This window comes from Juglans regia, chromosome 7, assembly GCF_001411555.2.
Source record: "Juglans regia cultivar Chandler chromosome 7, Walnut 2.0, whole genome shotgun sequence".
NCBI classification, from domain to species: Eukaryota; Viridiplantae; Streptophyta; class Magnoliopsida; order Fagales; family Juglandaceae; genus Juglans; species Juglans regia.
In genome coordinates, this window is record NC_049907.1 from 44,245,307 (window position 1) to 44,261,501 (window position 16,195).

At 36.6% G+C, this 16,195-nt stretch overlaps 2 protein-coding genes and 1 non-coding gene across 9 annotated transcripts; all 3 read left to right on the forward strand.

Moving 5' to 3' along the window:
• The first annotated feature begins 1,465 nt into the window (after positions 1-1,465).
• LOC108982902 (uncharacterized protein At1g51745-like) lies at positions 1,466-10,009 on the forward strand. 4 transcript variants are annotated; one of them, XM_018954385.2, is made up of 5 exons: positions 1,466-1,547; positions 1,807-1,872; positions 2,001-2,344; positions 6,125-7,170; positions 8,473-10,009. In XM_018954385.2, exons 3-5 carry the CDS (start codon positions 2,151-2,153, stop codon positions 9,579-9,581), a joined length of 2,349 nt encoding a protein of 782 aa, XP_018809930.1. In that variant the 5' UTR covers positions 1,466-1,547; positions 1,807-1,872; positions 2,001-2,150; the 3' UTR covers positions 9,582-10,009. The 4 variants fall into 4 exon arrangements, with proteins under 4 accessions (XP_018809930.1, XP_018809931.1, XP_018809927.1 ...); XM_018954386.2 differs by having other exon boundaries at positions 1,487-1,872; positions 8,473-8,655; positions 8,773-10,009; XM_018954383.2 differs by having other exon boundaries at positions 1,503-1,547; positions 1,622-1,872.
• Positions 10,010-10,602: 593 nt separating this feature from the next.
• LOC108982899 (60S ribosomal protein L28-2-like) lies at positions 10,603-13,632 on the forward strand. Of its 4 annotated transcripts, none has more exons than XM_018954375.2 (4): positions 10,603-10,707; positions 10,787-10,969; positions 12,441-12,604; positions 13,109-13,632. In XM_018954375.2, exons 2-4 carry the CDS (start codon positions 10,822-10,824, stop codon positions 13,247-13,249), a joined length of 453 nt encoding a protein of 150 aa, XP_018809920.1. In that variant the 5' UTR covers positions 10,603-10,707; positions 10,787-10,821; the 3' UTR covers positions 13,250-13,632. The 4 variants fall into 4 exon arrangements, with proteins under 4 accessions (XP_018809920.1, XP_018809921.1, XP_018809923.1 ...); XM_018954376.2 differs by having other exon boundaries at positions 10,606-10,707; positions 10,804-10,969; XM_018954378.2 differs by having other exon boundaries at positions 10,611-10,707; positions 10,814-10,969.
• Positions 12,758-12,849, forward strand: LOC118349090. The gene has a single exon (XR_004802083.1). It is a non-coding gene; the product is annotated as a small nucleolar RNA R24 (small nucleolar RNA).
• Positions 13,633-16,195: the final 2,563 nt, after the last annotated feature.

Genomic DNA, 16,195 nt, shown 5'->3' on the forward strand with positions numbered 1-16,195 from the left:
AAATTGGAAAATAGTACATCTTATACATATTCAATAGTTGAATGCATTCCACGAAATGATATAAAAGTTAAACTTATTCATGTTTTTCATAAATGTTTGATAATATAAGACTAAACTTTCAAACAATCAATGCTAGATAAAAGAAAAACTCTAAATTCACTCAATTTGGCGCACCCATTGTGCACGAATTGATATGGTATGGTAAGTGTTTAATAAAAGGAAAAATTTAATTGTAAGCGATTATGCGCATTAATACGCGTACTTATTCAATATGATTAATCAGAAAGTATATTTTATTGAAAATAATATTAATTTGAATTTAAAATATGAATGCAATAATATTAGTATGCAGATTGGTATACAAACTTGTTTGTACATAGCAAAATTCTTAATAAAACGGTGTGTCTTAACATTAGTTGAAGGGTTGGATTGCGGAATGGGCATGGAACAAAATGCCAGAAAAGGGTGATATTTTCTCAATATTTTTTTCAAACTCGAGATCAAAGATTGATGTTATTGAAAATATAAGAAAATGAAAGTTTCTGAAACTTTCGAATATGTAAGAAAAAACAAGAGAGTCGTGAGAGATCCACGAAATGAGGTGTGAAAATAGAGAGACGAAGAAAGAGAAAGATGAATATGGGTTGAATTGGGAATTTCGTCCTTTTATCTTTCATTTTTTTTTTTCTATTTTTTAGTATAAAACAATTGCCACATTAGTAGTGTCCGTGAATTTGTTGACAAATTTGTCTACCTAGAAGAACCGTAAAAATGACTGTTATATAGAATTACTGTTAAAAAAATGAGAATTACATAAGAAAGATTGTTAGATAAAATAATAAATATGATTGTTAGGTTTTGAGAGTATGACCATTGAATATATAAAATAAAAGGCTAATAAACAATTATTAAAACAAAAATTTAATATTGTAGCCAAACTTATCACATTATTCAATATGGATGATGTATAGAAACTAGATTACCTTAAATATCTAAAATATATCTTCTAACTAAATTTTAGTTAGAAAAATATATAAGCAGGTTTTACCTAAAAAATAACGAATTCTTATATTCATCATCTCTACGCCATACATATATTAAGAAAAAAAAAAAATGTATATAATATAAAAAAAATGAGTAAATTTTTGTTTTAATAATAACTTAATACCCAACCTCTAATGACCATATTACGGTGATCATTATTTTTTAATAAATCAATTCTCGTGACTATAATTAAATAAAGAAATCCTCCTCCCACGACTTCCATTTATTGTTTTAATACACTCCAAAACGATGGAAAAAATAAATCTTCCGCTAATCCAAAATTCCTCCTTTCTTTGTTGATATTTCCCAGTGGAAAAAGATTACTTCTTTCATCTTTCCTGGCTTTAGTCAATTTCTGATGTACTGGGTTTTTCATTTATAAAAATAGAGAAAAAAAAAAAAAAAAAAACTCTTCCGCTGGTAATTTATCAACTCGGAGCGGTTTTTCTTAGTTTAGCCTCTGTCACTTGCGCACTCTCCCTCGGCGAAAAAGATAGCAAAAGGTACGTTTGATCCGAACACCCAAACTTTTTCTCATCCGTCCAGCAGCTCAGTCGCCCTCCCTCTGTATCCGCAGACTGCCAGTCGCAGACAGGGTTTCAAAAACCTCTAAGACGGAACTCAACCAGAGAAGATCGTAAAAAATCAGATAAATAACTGAAATATATGAAACAGATTTTAGAGAAGGTCTGATGAAAAATATTGGAAAAGAACGTAAAGTTAGATCCTTTCCTTCTAATATATATCCGTATACATTTGTAGTTCTTCTTCTCCGGTCAGATCTCCTTCATCCATGAAGCCTCCAATCATAGCGCCTCTCGCTCCTCAGTGAGTTTTCTTTTTAATAATTTTTTGCTTTTTTATTTTTTATTTTGTTCTTCGGGTTTTGCTTTGCATGCAATGTTATGAATTTCTGATATTTGTTGTTCCTGGGTTTTGTTGCTCTTGGTTGTCAGGTTGAGAAGCCCGGGCATTTGCTCATGAAACCGAGGCGTTGGACCTATTTTTGGGACTTGAGAATACACGGCCGAAATTGATTATTTGAGGTCACAATATTTTTCGTTTTTATTGGGTTTGGTTGTTCTTTGTTTGTTGTTGTTCCTGATATGGGGAGTAGTTCTGGTGAGGCCAAATCCAACGGCATCGATGCGTCGGTGGGCGGGTTGGTTTGGGTCCGCCGCAGAAACGGGTCGTGGTGGCCGGGCCGTATAATGGGCCTCGACGAGTTGTCGGAGGGTTCCTTGGTTTCGCCGAGATCAGGGACTCCCGTTAAGCTTCTGGGTCGCGAGGACGCAAGCGTGTGAGTGCTCTTTCTTATTTTACACTCTCTCCCTACTTGTTTACCTTTCTTGCTAATTGGGTTATTGGGGTTTTTTCCGTTTCTCTTAGTTTTTGTGTTGGTTGCTACTTGTTTACCTTGGTTGCTAATTGGGTTTTTGGGATTTTTTCCGTTTATCTTAGTTTTTGTGTTGGTTGGTGTGCTCTGAGCTTCATATGCATTGCGTTTTGATGTGTTTGTTAAACGATTGGATGTAAATTGTTCGGTTAATTTCCTCTTCAAGTGCTTGATGTCAATGTTGGTGGTTATTAAGCGTTATGATAACGCATTGTAACCGGCAATGCATCTTTACCGAAAAAACAAAGATTATGTAATAGGGCTGAGGATGCAGTCCTGCTAGGTTTTTTATTTTATTTATTTTTATAGGTAGTCTTGCAGGATTTTTATTTTTACTAATATTCTTAGATTTTGATAATCAGCAGAAGTCTGGGTCTTTTTTATTTTTGAGGAAAATAAAGACTATTGAACTCATACTTCTTAAGGGAGATGCCCCTTCCCCCTTCCCACAAACCAAAGAAAAGCAAAAATAACAGAGAAAAACTGGCCCACGAAATTAATGCTTGACCTTGTTATGTATGCTATTTCCTCTACAATCACCCCTGTAACACCCCATTCCCGTAGGATAGAGATGTAACTAACATTCATAATATAATGTCCGGTGAAGAGATTTGTATCCATGAAAATACCTCATTTATTAAAAAAACGTCAACTAAACTGAACATAACTGTCTTCGAATCATGAAACTGTAAAACATAAAGCAAAAAAAAAAAAAACATAACGAAACTAATTCTTGAGTAAATAACATTTACTCCTTTCTAAGTCTTTACACTAGATCTATTCCTGGCCCTCCAACTCTGCGTCCACATACTCATCATCTATGACAGTTAAACATAGAAGAAAATAGATAAACAAACAAAAATGAGTCGAATACTTAGTAAGTAGCACATTATACCGTAAAATATAATTTGGCCTAGCATGGACTTAATTTTTGAAAACTCTTCACAATATACATACAATATCACAGAATTACAATCATACATGTAACATAACTTTCTGGAAAAACTTTACATACATACATATATCTTCATAGATTCATATAGCATACGTATTCATCATTAACATGAGCGGAAACATACATAGTCATGGCAAACATGTACATAAATGCATAATGTGTTTCACTTAACTTGCATAGTATGGACTGAAACACGCTTGACTCCGTGGCACTGTCTTAAAACTTCTTATCTTTCTTAATGCATGGGAATTTATTAGGCTTCATGAACTTTTCTAACATGGCATATACTTGTTCATGACATAACATAACATGACATATTCTTGTATATAGCATAGCATAACGTGACATTTTCTTGTACATGACATGGCATAACATGACATGACATAACATGATCTGAACATTTTCTGACATTCCATGGCATACATGATCCAAGTACTACATGATCATAGCATACATGATCTAAGTACTACATGAACATGGCATACATAATCTAAGTATTACATGAACATGACTTGCATAATCTGGCTATTCTATCACATGGCATACTTGACTTAAGTTACTACATGAACATCTCATGACTTCCATGTGATTTTAGTAACATTCAATCCATCAAACAATAAATTCATTCATTCAAGCATAATCTCATATTTCATCAAAGATCATGAAAGGAATCTAACCTTGACTTGTCTCTTAGCGTAGCGTAGATAATCATCATAAGCACATCATATTTTCATACATAACAATAATATTCACAGTACGTATGCATTTACATGATCATACTATTTACCTCTTAGCGCCGCTTCCTGATTCCCACTTTATAGCGTGTTACCCATACGAGGTACTAGACGTTACTAAACTCCTAGACAAGCATGCCGTAATACTCTTATGTATAATAGAATTTAACTAAAATAATAGGCTCCATAGTATACTTTAAAAATATACTTTAAAATCTCTGAAATACTTTTTTATAAAAATTGTGTCTTTGCGTTCATAATTATTTATATAAAACTTTGGGTTAGCTTAAATTCCAGCCCAGCCCTAATTGAGAAAACAGTCCATTTAAAATCATTAGAATAGTTTCTGGCCCATATTAATTTAAAAACACAAGTCCGTTTAAAAAATAAGCCTAGCCTTCTTTTGTCTTAAGAAGGCACTTGGCTGTATGGGCTTAGGGCCCAAAGGCCCATTATGAATTAAAAAGGGTGGCTGCCCTTCTGGAAACACACGGGACCAACACAACTGAAGGGAATTTGCCGTGTGATAATAGTGGACTCACCGAGACAAGGAGCTAATGCACGGCGTCTTAGGGTAGCTGGGAGGGACTGGCGACGCAGCTGGTGTCTCTGGGCAGTGGTGTGACACCGAGAGAGGAAGAGAGAGTTAGACAGAGAGGATCTGCTAAGTCGAGAATTGAAAATCACGGGGGGAGAGAGATCCTGTCGAGGACTTTCCAGAAGGAAGTGGGTTCACCTGGGTTGGGCTGGTCGGTGATTTCTAGCTCTGAGAGTGGTACTCCGAAGTCCCTTGAGGTGGTTGGCGACGACAGCACAAGCACATGGCCAAAGAGTCACTGCCGATAAAGAGGGAGAGAGAAATCGACGGGTTGGGCTCAAACGGCGATGTCGTACGTCGAGGTGGGGGAAAAGCTCACTGTTGGCGGCTTCTGTGGTAGTTTCCGGCGAGGTGGCTGAATTGGTTGAGGGAGGTGGGTTCTTGGTTTGTAGAAGCTGCTACGGTGGCTATGTGTATTAGGTTTCTTGTGTTTATTTCTGGAGGTCTCGGGGTGGGTTTTATAGGCAAGGAGAAGGGGTATCGTGGATCATAAGGTGATTGGATAGAGTTTGGAGTTGGGAGTTTGGTTTACCATTAGGAAACTTATTCAACTGGGAGATAAACACTGAGGCTTACGGGTGAAGATAGTGGAAGAAACTCACCCATTCTAATAAAATCACTATTTTAAAACATATCTTAAATTTTGTAATAGTAATAATAATTAAAATTACACTTTTGGGGTCTGGATGTTACAACCTCGTATCACCAGGTGGGTTTGGTAAACAGTTGCCTGGATTTCATCGACCATGACCCTCCTTGTAAGGAAAAATTATGCTGTTATGTTATTGCACTGCTTTTTGTATCCTTTCATTATCATATCTGCAGGTTAATGGGACTGATGGTGCAAAAACTGTATGCTTCTTGAAAGAATATGCAAGATTTGCAAAGAAAGAAAACAGGGAGATTCAATTTGCTATGAGGTGGTTTATTTTTTCCACCTTGTTTTGTGGACTAAACCCGAACTTTTTTTTTCTCAGCTTATTTTTTACTATTTCTCATACCAATATTTAACTACTTCTCGAGTTGCCACTATCAATATTCTTTCTGTTGCAATATAGTTCATCATAATAGGTGCCATCTATGTTTTCCTACTCATTTGCCAAGTTCGTTATTTCTATATTGTTGATTGAAATTGACTGTTGAGTTGTGAGTTGTTTTGGTATGCATTGAATCTATCTCTTTAGCAGCACACGTAGTTTCTGAGAGTATAGTTATAGGTAAGAAAATTGCTAATGTCAACTTGATGATTGCTTTCTTACCCCTCCCCCCTTGTAGTGCTTGGAGACTTGTTGTGTATAAGCCAGGGCGGGATGCATTTATAATGTCATTACCTTGCCATCATTTTTAACTGATGGTGTCACTTGGTTGACAAAACCCCTCTTTGTTTGTTGGTACAGGGATTGGTATAATCTTGAAAAATCCAAGAGGGTAAAGGCGTTTCGGTGTGGGGAGTATGATGAATGCATTGAAAAAGCAAAGGCTTCTGCAGCTAATTCCAATAAAAAAGCTGTTAAATATGCTCGAAGGGAAGATGCGATTCTCCATGCTCTCGAGATTGAGAGTGTCCGCCTGGGCAAGGATCGATTGGACTTCTTTCAAAGGGATAATTTAGTAGGAGACCTTGGTATTGCCAGAGAGTCACCTAGTATGTCTCATTCTGGTGAAGAAAACGAGGATATGGATGATGATGCAAGTGATTATGAAGACAACTCAAATTCAGCACCTGAGTTATCTCAATCCGGTTTATCTTTTGAAGAGCCAAATCATAATAATTCATATAAGGTGCAAGCTGTCACAAGAAGAAGAACCCCAAATGATTCTGAGGATGATGGAACAGAAGGAGTTAAGCGAATGAGAGGACTTGAGGACCTGGGCATGGGTATTGTGTCAAAAAGAAAGACTGGAGGGGTGCTTGATTTAGTTCAACAAGATGGTGCTTCACTCTGTGATTCAAGTGCTGGGAATTGCATATCTAATGGAAATCCTGTCAATGGTAGCAAAAGTTATTTGTTGTCACTTAAAAGAAAGAGATCTCAAGTGGCGAATGTTCATGAATTTTTGAAAAGAAAAAGTCGCCGCCGACCATTAACGAAGGTTTTGGAGAGTACTGCCATGGTGTTTGTTCCAGTTATTTGTGATCATCTTCCCAGTTCAAGCGGTTCACCTCTTCGGGGCATATCTGATGGTAGGGTTTCGGTTTTAGAATCTAATGATATGAAGAAATCTGTGACAGTTAACAAGAATTCAGATAGCATTGGAATTTTGTGTGAGAATGGAGTCTCTCTAAAGGCTTCTGAACTTGCTTGTGATGCTTCCGATATCGTTTACAAGACGAAGGAGAGTGAAACTTCCAGTGTAACTGCGTTGGTGGAGAATGATTCTTCTGACAGGTTATTTGATGTACCATTTGTTGGGGTCCTTGAGGAGGAAAAACACTCTGCAGGTATTCTCAAGTAAATTTATAAAATTCATTAACATCAATTGTACATAACCTCTTCTTTTTGTCTTTATTATCGGTGCACATCCAAAATGATGATAATTTTGCTTCTTTTTCATCTCTGTTTTTATTTTAGATTATCCTTCTCAGGGGGAGGGGGGATATGCAAGGGAAACTTCAAAGAAAGGGTAGAAAAAAGGGAAAACTAAAGCACTCTTTTTTTTTATAAGTAAGAAGTAAATTTTATTCATACGAATGAAATAGTCATAGCCCGTGTACACAGGAAGTATACAGAAGAAACACCTAAATACATTCTACAAAACTAAAGCACTCTTGAAAACATGAGCCATTCAATATATCTGCCAAAGAGGAATATGGGAATGGTTCATCAAGATGCTTGTTCACATCTGCTAAGCCACCAATTAGTGGGGTCTTAAGCCAGGATCTGAGCTTATTTTCTTAAAAAGTTAAAATTGGAAGTATATTAAGACCTGGTGTTTAGTCCAATGAAGGTTTATGTATGTAAACATATTGTTTGAGCAGGAAACTTGATAAGCATGCGTGCTTGGGTTCTTGTGCACTTCTATGATATGTGTGTGCCCAAGTGTTCTGCACCACTGGGTCCCGTGTGGTTGGGGTGAGGGTAGTCGTCTTGCAGAGGAAGGTATTAGGTGACGAGAGAATACTCTTGGTAGAGATTGAAGAATGCATTCCAAATAGACGAATATTTTTTTTTTTTGATAACCATGGGTGTCCGGGCCAGCTTGCGCGCACCTTGACTAATCCCATGAGGCCCTACCAAATAGATGACTTTTTGGGAAGACAGTTTATGATTTTGTTGGTTTACGAATTTGGAAATACTTTTATCAGCCCTAATGGCTAGGAAGTAATGAAGCTCCTGAGATATTGGATCTGGTGCTATGGGTGTTGTTTGTAAATGCTACTTGCGACTGTGCGGACACATTTGAATTTATATTTCTGTTTTTGGATTTAAATTGTCACCCTTAACACATACCTGCATTTTCTATTTCAGTGATAGATAGTATTAGCATGTAGGCATTAATTGGCTTCCTGGATATATGTTTTCCAGTGATGAGAGGAAGGATAGAGGTGACAGGACATATGCCTTTCATCCATGAGTCAGCAAGAGTATTTTAAGTTTTACTTTCACAGTCAGAGTTACCTAATAATTTATCTCATCATTTTCCTGCAAACTAGCTATTAGTGTAACAGAGTAATCTGTTTGTTCATTCAGCTGCTTGTGGGTAAAAATGTTTCTCTGTGCTCACGCATGATCTGTTCTGCCAGGTCTTTCGCCTATACCTGTGTCTTTTTCATCAGTAAGGCCTCACATTGCTGCACTGGGAAGGCAATCTAGTCAGAGTAGTCCAGCTGAAGCTGTATCTTTGAGACATGAGGGACTAAACGAATCTGGTTCTACCAGTTCAGCTGCTGTTCACGTTAATAATATTAGCCAGAGGATAGAGAAAGGTAGTTCAAAGTGGCAGTTAAAACGAAAGAGGAATTCAAGAAACTTAAGTAAAAATAGAAAACAGGTCTCCAGAAAACTTGCGGACATGGATGATGAATCCAATGCTTATTTGGCAGGTATAGAGCACTTGGAAGGTTCAGATCAGAAAGTTGATTGCACTGGCGTTGGTGGAGGCCCCACTTCATATAATTGTACCTCACGACCAAAGTGCAAATCAATTGCTGAAGGCCCGGAAGATGGATTCAGGGACTGGGGCAAGCATCTGTCGAGGGATTCTCATATGAGAGTGCCAACAGCTGAGTTGAAGCTATCACCTGATGGCTCTTTGACACCTCAAAGGTCACTCCCGTTTCGTCAATCCCGCTTTACGGTTCGCTCCAGATATCAGATACCAGGTTTTCCTGTCAGAAATATTTCTACTGATGCTTCATTATATGATGTTAAGATTGAGGTGAAAGCGAGCTATCGGCCACAGCATGTTCCATTGGTTTCCCTAATGAGTAAGTTGAATGGTAAAGCCATTGTTGGTCACCCTCTCACAGTTGAGGTTTTGGATGATGGCTGTTGTGATGATCTCTTGAGTAGCATGGAGTGCAGTCTGGAAGTTGGTGAAATGCATAATGCCGTGAAGCCAAATTCAGTAACTGGAAGAGTTAGTGCCAAGCACTTGGCATTGCGACCACGTTTTTCACGTGCCAAATCACCAAAGATAAAGAAATCTGGGTTATTGTCTAAAAAGACGCGGAAACTGTCTTCATTGACTGGTCACAAGCAGTTCGAAGAAGAGCGGAAACCAATGATAGAAAAGCCCAAAGGTCCTGTTATGGCGTGCATCCCTTTAAAAGTAGTATTCAGTAGAATAAATGAAGCAGTGAATGGATTGGCACGGCCAACGCACCGTGTGTTAAAATCATGCATCCCATGAATTTCTTGCGGGGGAGGAGTTGCAGATGCTGGGTTCTACCCAACTTTGGTTTGGTATCTTCGGGGTTTTTTTTCTTAAAAAAAAAAATTTCAGTTTAGCTGCGTAGTTGCTGCTTTTATTTAACTGTGCTCTGTTTGTGGCACATATGCCATGAAGGTAGAATCCTTGTGTAAGTGTACACAGTCATGACATTTCCATGTAGAGCTGGTAGGAGTGCACTTGACGGAGGCTGCTTTTGGCTCTGTATATAATGTAACATTATGTAAAGATGGTGGATCTGGTGACCTGATATAGGTCTTTAATTTGAGTTCAAGTTGATTCAGAGGCAATAACTTCATTCCCCAGAGTGCTTGGTTATTGGACATGATTTGTAATTTACTCAATCCACCTGTTTTTCTATTACTTGAATCCAAGTACTTTTGTCTTCAGTTTTGTGACCAGAATGAAGTTGGTATTGAGCCATCCCAAATCAGTTTGATATTTGCTGCAATCGAGAGTGAGAGTTTCTCTTGAATTGATGTAGTCCGTCCTTTTACTCTTTCAGTACGAACAAGTCTGCAGACAAATCCTAACGTGAATGTTACTCCGAGAGTCCTTTACATTGAGTTGTCATTTATGCATAATTTTTTACATTTATGCATAATTCTTTACGCATTTTATTTTACTGATGTGATTGATTAAAATATTTATTTTATATTATCTTATCACTATCTAATTCTATTTACATTACAATATTTAATAATTATTGGAGCAATTCTTTTTAAACACTGCCTAGTCAGCATAATAAGATTAAGATAATTGTCAATTAATGATATAAATTTGGAGTACTGCTTTTACTTCTTAACATGAATAACATCCCTTCTGACATTTGCTAGCACAAACATTGTCACCAGTTAAACGACGAAACATTTACCGCCGTTTCTTTTTTTATACGACAACTGTCGTTACTCGTCAGGACAAATGTTCACAGGACGTAAGCGTAATTAAGTGATATGAGCTGTACCCCTCAAGTCCCACCAAGCTACTGCAGGAAATTAGGGTTCCAATATAAATAACAACATAAACCCTTCCTTTTCGTTTACTCTCCAAATCTCCCGTTTCAGATTCAGAAACAAGACCCTCGCCGGTACTCTCTCTCTGTCTCTCCCTCTCTACGTATATGTGTGTGCATGTGTATCTGGTTAACTTGATATCATCTTAGGCAGTTTTGGATCTGGCGTAGCGTGTTGCAGGCACGGAGATGGCGACAGTACCGGGGCCGTTGATATGGGAGATGGTGAAGAAGAACAACTCATTCCTCGTGAAGGAGTTCGGGAGAGGAACGGCGAGCGTGCAGTTCAGCAAGGAGAGCAACAACCTCTACAACCTTAACTCCTACAAGCACTCTGGTAAGCTTATTTGATGGCTTCCTTTATGGATCCGGATAAAATGGGAGATGGATTCAGAAAGTGTCGATTTTACTTCCGTTGTGTTTCTTTAATTTTTCGAGTGTTGGATTTATTTTCTTGTTTTCTTGGCTGTCTGGTTTATGAATAGATATAGGGAAACAGTGCGTTTTGGGTTTTTTGTTTGGTATGTGAGAAAGTAAAGCAGAAGAGAACGGATAAGATTTTTTTTTTTATTTGGTCTCGTTTTGTCTACAGCCCCTTCCCCTTTTAAAAATAATAAGGTTCATAGCTCTCTACATTAGATATATATTGATTAGGACGGAGGAGCAAATAAAGTCGTGTGCCTTTTGGCTGTTTGGTTTTTGTGAAAACTCGGTTAAGAAAAAAGAATTAAAAATGTGGTATTTATTTCATTTGTTGTGATCTCTTTGTTGAGTTTTCTAGGAAATAAATTCTAGTTCTGCCCAATTTCTGTGGGTGCCGGAAAATGGGGAAGATCAGATTTCGATCTTGTATTTCTTACTAATAGTTTACAACTAACCACAGTGATAGTGCCACTTCATAAAAAAATGCTAAGTTTTTTCTAGTTAAATTCAAATTTAATATAACCACCCTCCATTTAAAACAGAGTTATAAAAAATTCGTGTATATGTCTCTCTCTTTTTTGTCGAGAAGAAGGGAAGGGAAAAGAAAGTAAAGGGGTTGAAAATTCATACATTTTTGGAATGATTTAGATTTGTAACAGGGGGCTCAGATGAAATCAGTGCATCTTGTAAGATTAAATTTTGGTTGATTAGTTCAAGCTTCAATGCGAAGTTTCTGTTTGCTCACATAAAAGTAGTGGAAAATGAAGGAAATTGAAGTTGTTAAATTTTCCAGTTTCTGCTCTCTATTATATGTAAAACCTTGTTTACTTAAGGGGTTATTACTTTGAAAATGTGTGCGTGCTTCAAATTGCATTGGTATAGAAAATGTGCTGTTGCTGTGTTTTTGAGAAACTAGGGATTTGTTTGCTATCTGTTATCTGGGAGTTTTCTTTGTTCCTCTTGACCAAAAACGATACCTTTGTTCTCTCAATGAACGGGCTAAAGATACTCTTTTCTTTACACACTCTTAAAGAGAGCCATCATGAAGTTTTTATTTTTATTTTGAAAAAAGCCTTAGGAAATCTGGGCGTCTCTTTATTTAAATTTTTATGTCTTTAAATTGGAAGTCTCACAGAATTCATGGAAGTGGCTGAAATTGTGGTTTTGAAACCGTAGATGAATGTATCAAGGTTCTGATTTCCTTTTATATATTCTTGTGTTTCTTAACATGGCTTGAATCATACATTTTAACCAATAAAAAAAGGCTGGAATCATACATTTTGTTGGGGCAGGTGTAATGGGGGTCTTTTTGTGTGTTTTCTTAAATATACTTCTCTATTGGAATGTACTCATAAAAATAAAACATTTTTATTGGGATGTCTCAGGGTTGGCAAACAAGAAAACAGTTACCATTCAGCCCGAGGGCAAAAGTCAGTCTGTGTTGCTTGCTACAACCAAGACTAAGAAACAGAACAAGCCTGTGGCTTTGTTTCACAAGTCTCTAATGAAAAAGGAGTTCCGAAGGATGGTAAATGCGGTTTCAAACCAGGTAATCTAAGAAGTCAGGTTCGGAAATGTTTTGAGTATTTTATCTTCCCAGTGATGTTTTGACGCTAAAGTTCTTAGTGTTGTTAGATTTACTGGAAGCTTTCCTCTAATCAAGATCTTTATCTATTTTACCCCCCAGGGTTTTTAATTTTTCCTTGCAGTGATGAGCCTCTAACATATAAGAAGAAACCATAGTATGTGGTTTCTTCTATGACATATACTTGTTACGCTTGGCTTCTGAGCATCCTAATGTTTAAAAATATTTTAATTTAACTGTTTCTTGTCCGTTTTATATTTTAGTATTTGTATATATTAGTATATGATGTAATGAAGGCTTCAATTGGTTATTGATATTCTTTGCGATTGTTAATCATGTGTGGATATTCATGGTTTGCCCATTCACCTTTTTTTTAAACAGTATTTTTGTTTTCCCTCGATTAAATTTATGTTGAAACAGCTAACGCCAGGTTGTATTTCTAAAATCATCGTTATTTGCTCTTCACAGGTTGCAGATAACTACTACAGGCCAGATCTAAAACATGCTGCCCTTTCTAGGTTGAGTGCTGTGCACAGGAGCCTGAAAGTCGCCAAATCCGGTGTCAAGAGGAGGAATAGGCAGGCTGTGAAAGTTACTGGTCGGAAGTGAGTTAAGAGGGCTGATATTATATCTTGCTCTGCCGTTCCCCATAGCCATTCTGAATTCCTTTTTTTTTTTGTTTCCATCTTCATTGCGTTGACTTCTTATTTGGGGTGCCCTCTAAAGTTTTGATATACAAAGAGATGTGGTTCGGCGTCTTACCTAATTGTTTTGCAACATGATACGGTTGTTTTATGTAGTCGAGTTTTGAACTTAAAGCCAGTAGTCTCTTGTCCGAGCCACACGAAAGTGTCTGCAATAAATGTCTAAACGAATTAATTCTTCTTATTGACCGATGGTGAATTGAAACAGAGTTGTGCCCTTTTTACCCCCCTTGTTTGTTGTACTGTTGTACATTGAGGGAATTAAGAAAGTTATAAGTTGGCCATGTACTTTTTTGATCTCGTCCATCGTTTTTGCCAACCTCCCAAACCCTTGACATTGTCATACGTTCGATGTTAATCCAACAAAATTGTTTTTCAACGACTTTGTTCAGTTGAATTGTCAAAAAGATAAAAACCATTGTTCAATTGTGAAAAGGAGGTCGTGATAATCTTTTTAACCAGCTGGCCGTAGTTGTGCGGCACGGTATGAACTTATGAAGTACTGCCACGGCAGCTCAAGTTCCGTGCCAATGACGGCTTGCACGGGCAAGTATATAATTAATAAATAAATCAGGATAATATGAAATTGAATATTTTAAAAATTAAATTATTTTCTTTGTAAACTTTTCAAACATATTTTTAGGATGTCTTGCTTCTTTTCGGTTACAGTTTGCCTTATTGATGTTTTAAAACATTTAAATCATTCATGTACGTGCGACAAAAGGGTATATAAACAAACAATAAAAATTAACGTCAAATAGATTCCTTTTATTATTCTATTTTACTTCTTCATGTTCCATATTTTTGGTCAGCTCTCTCGAATGTTTCAAGACTTAGCGAGCAAGAACTAATTACGTGGAGAAATGGTATTTTTTTAAATACTTGGTTAATCTCCCATGGTTTTATACTTAATTATATAAAGTCAGATTAGATGTATGTTTAAGAGTTATGTAGAAGATTTAATACGGCCTCCAATAACCAATTAATCCTTGGTAGTTGCCTCCCTAATCCGAGTAATGACTGAGTGAGAGCTCGTTTGGATGTTAAATTGAGTTGAGTTGAGATGATAAAATATTATTAGAATATTATTTATTATTATTATTATTATTATTATTTTGAGATTTGAAATAGTTGAATTATTTATTATATTTTATGTTAAAATTTAAAAAAATTTTAATAATAAATTGAGATGAATTTACTTTTCAAAGGAAGGCTCTAACGTAGAGAAGAATTAAAAGCATATGTATGCCAAAAAAAAAAAAATATATTAATATAATAAAAATCAAGATCTATTACCAACACCTTTTCCTGCATAATATAATCATTTCATTAACGCAGTGTGCAGAATAGAACAACAAACTTGTCTAATAATATAAAGAATAAAGGTATGCAATTTTGAAAAGTCAAGTCAACGCAAGTGGTCTACCACACGCATTATAATGGCTTAATTTGCCTTGTTTAGATCTCTAACCTTATAAATTAGTGCATATCCCTAGCAACCATTACTATTGCGTGCACCAAATTAAGTTTCTAGGCTTTGAGCTGCACAACACAACACAAACCGCAGCAGCAGCCACCAAGAAGCTCCAAAAACCATGTCGGTAAAGAAATGTCACTCTCTGGACGACGGTGAAGCCGTAAAGAAGGGCGACGTTGCAAAGCGCGGACGCTTTGATCGTTGCTTCTCCTTCGTGGAGATTTCAGTAGAACCAGGAAAGCAACTCAAGGACATGGATTCCAACAAGTTGAAGTCTGAGATCAAGAGGTGGGCTAAGGCCGTTGTGTCTTACGCCCGCCAGGTTAGTAGTCGATTCGGAAGCTCTCGTCGCAGTTGAACTATATATATTATTATTTTATGTTACGGCTCATGTGTTTGGATATTCGATCGATCGCGATGAGAACATGAAGTATCGATCTCTGAGTTTCTCTTTGTTGATGATTTTTCTATTGCCAACCCGTTTCAAGACTGGTTGTTTTAAATCTGATTTGCAGAAATGATGGGTTGGTTAAACTGTTTCAATCGCGGCGGAACTGATCACGAGAGAGCTTGAAGCAACAAATATGGAAGATTTTTTTTTTTTTTTGGGGGGGGGAGGGGAGGAGAGGGGAGGGGGGTTCAAAAGACGAAAAAGGAAGGGTCAAATAATGTTGGCTGAAACTCGTAGTCCTAGCACAGGAATATACCAGCTTGCATGCGTTGTCAAGATTCTTGGGGAGATGATGAAGTACTGCATGTATATATATTTATAAATATAATAATCTTGTATCATTGTCATGTTAATGATCTCATTTACCAGGTTCCTGTACTAAATCCTAGATATTGTAGATATCTTACAGAAGAAGAAAACCCAACCATGCACGTTGCTTGAAAACCTCATGTCCACGCAAATCCTAGATTAATGTCAGAATTCGAAAATAGATCAGGCCCAAAGGGAAAGGCAGTAATTCGAAATGTTGTATGAGTTTTTTTTTTTTAGTTTTGCTGTTTATAATTATATAAAATCCGAAATAATAATATTTCTTTATCCTAATACAGATTTAAATCATTAGTATATTTGGTGCAAAATTTTGAAATAAAAATTCTGCTTATCATCTCCTACACTACACACATTGATGTGTAAATATGTTAATATGTGTGTTTAAATAATTACATGTTGGTGTATTGTGAGGTTGATAAATAATATTTCTCATTTTGAAATGATTATTGGGCTGAAAGGGTAATGAACTAGTACTCTATGTTTGAAAATAGAGTAGTGTTATTTGAGGATTTTTACACCATATACTATCCACGTGACATAATTTGATTTATAAGATTCAAATTTTAAGATATATCCAAAAGGTCGTCGTAAGT

Coding starts and splice junctions, on each gene's coding strand:
- LOC108982902 (XM_018954385.2), top strand. CDS start 2,151: ATGGGGAGTAGTTCTGGTGAGGCCAAATCCAACGGCATCGATGCGTCG. Junction 2,345..6,124: donor GGTCGCGAGGACGCAAGCGT/GTGAGTGCTCTT, acceptor TTGTTGGTACAG/GGATTGGTATAATCTTGAAA. Junction 7,171..8,472: donor GGAGGAAAAACACTCTGCAG/GTATTCTCAAGT, acceptor CTGTTCTGCCAG/GTCTTTCGCCTATACCTGTG.
- LOC108982899 (XM_018954375.2), top strand. CDS start 10,822: ATGGCGACAGTACCGGGGCCGTTGATATGGGAGATGGTGAAGAAGAAC. Junction 10,970..12,440: donor TAACTCCTACAAGCACTCTG/GTAAGCTTATTT, acceptor GGGATGTCTCAG/GGTTGGCAAACAAGAAAACA. Junction 12,605..13,108: donor TAAATGCGGTTTCAAACCAG/GTAATCTAAGAA, acceptor TGCTCTTCACAG/GTTGCAGATAACTACTACAG.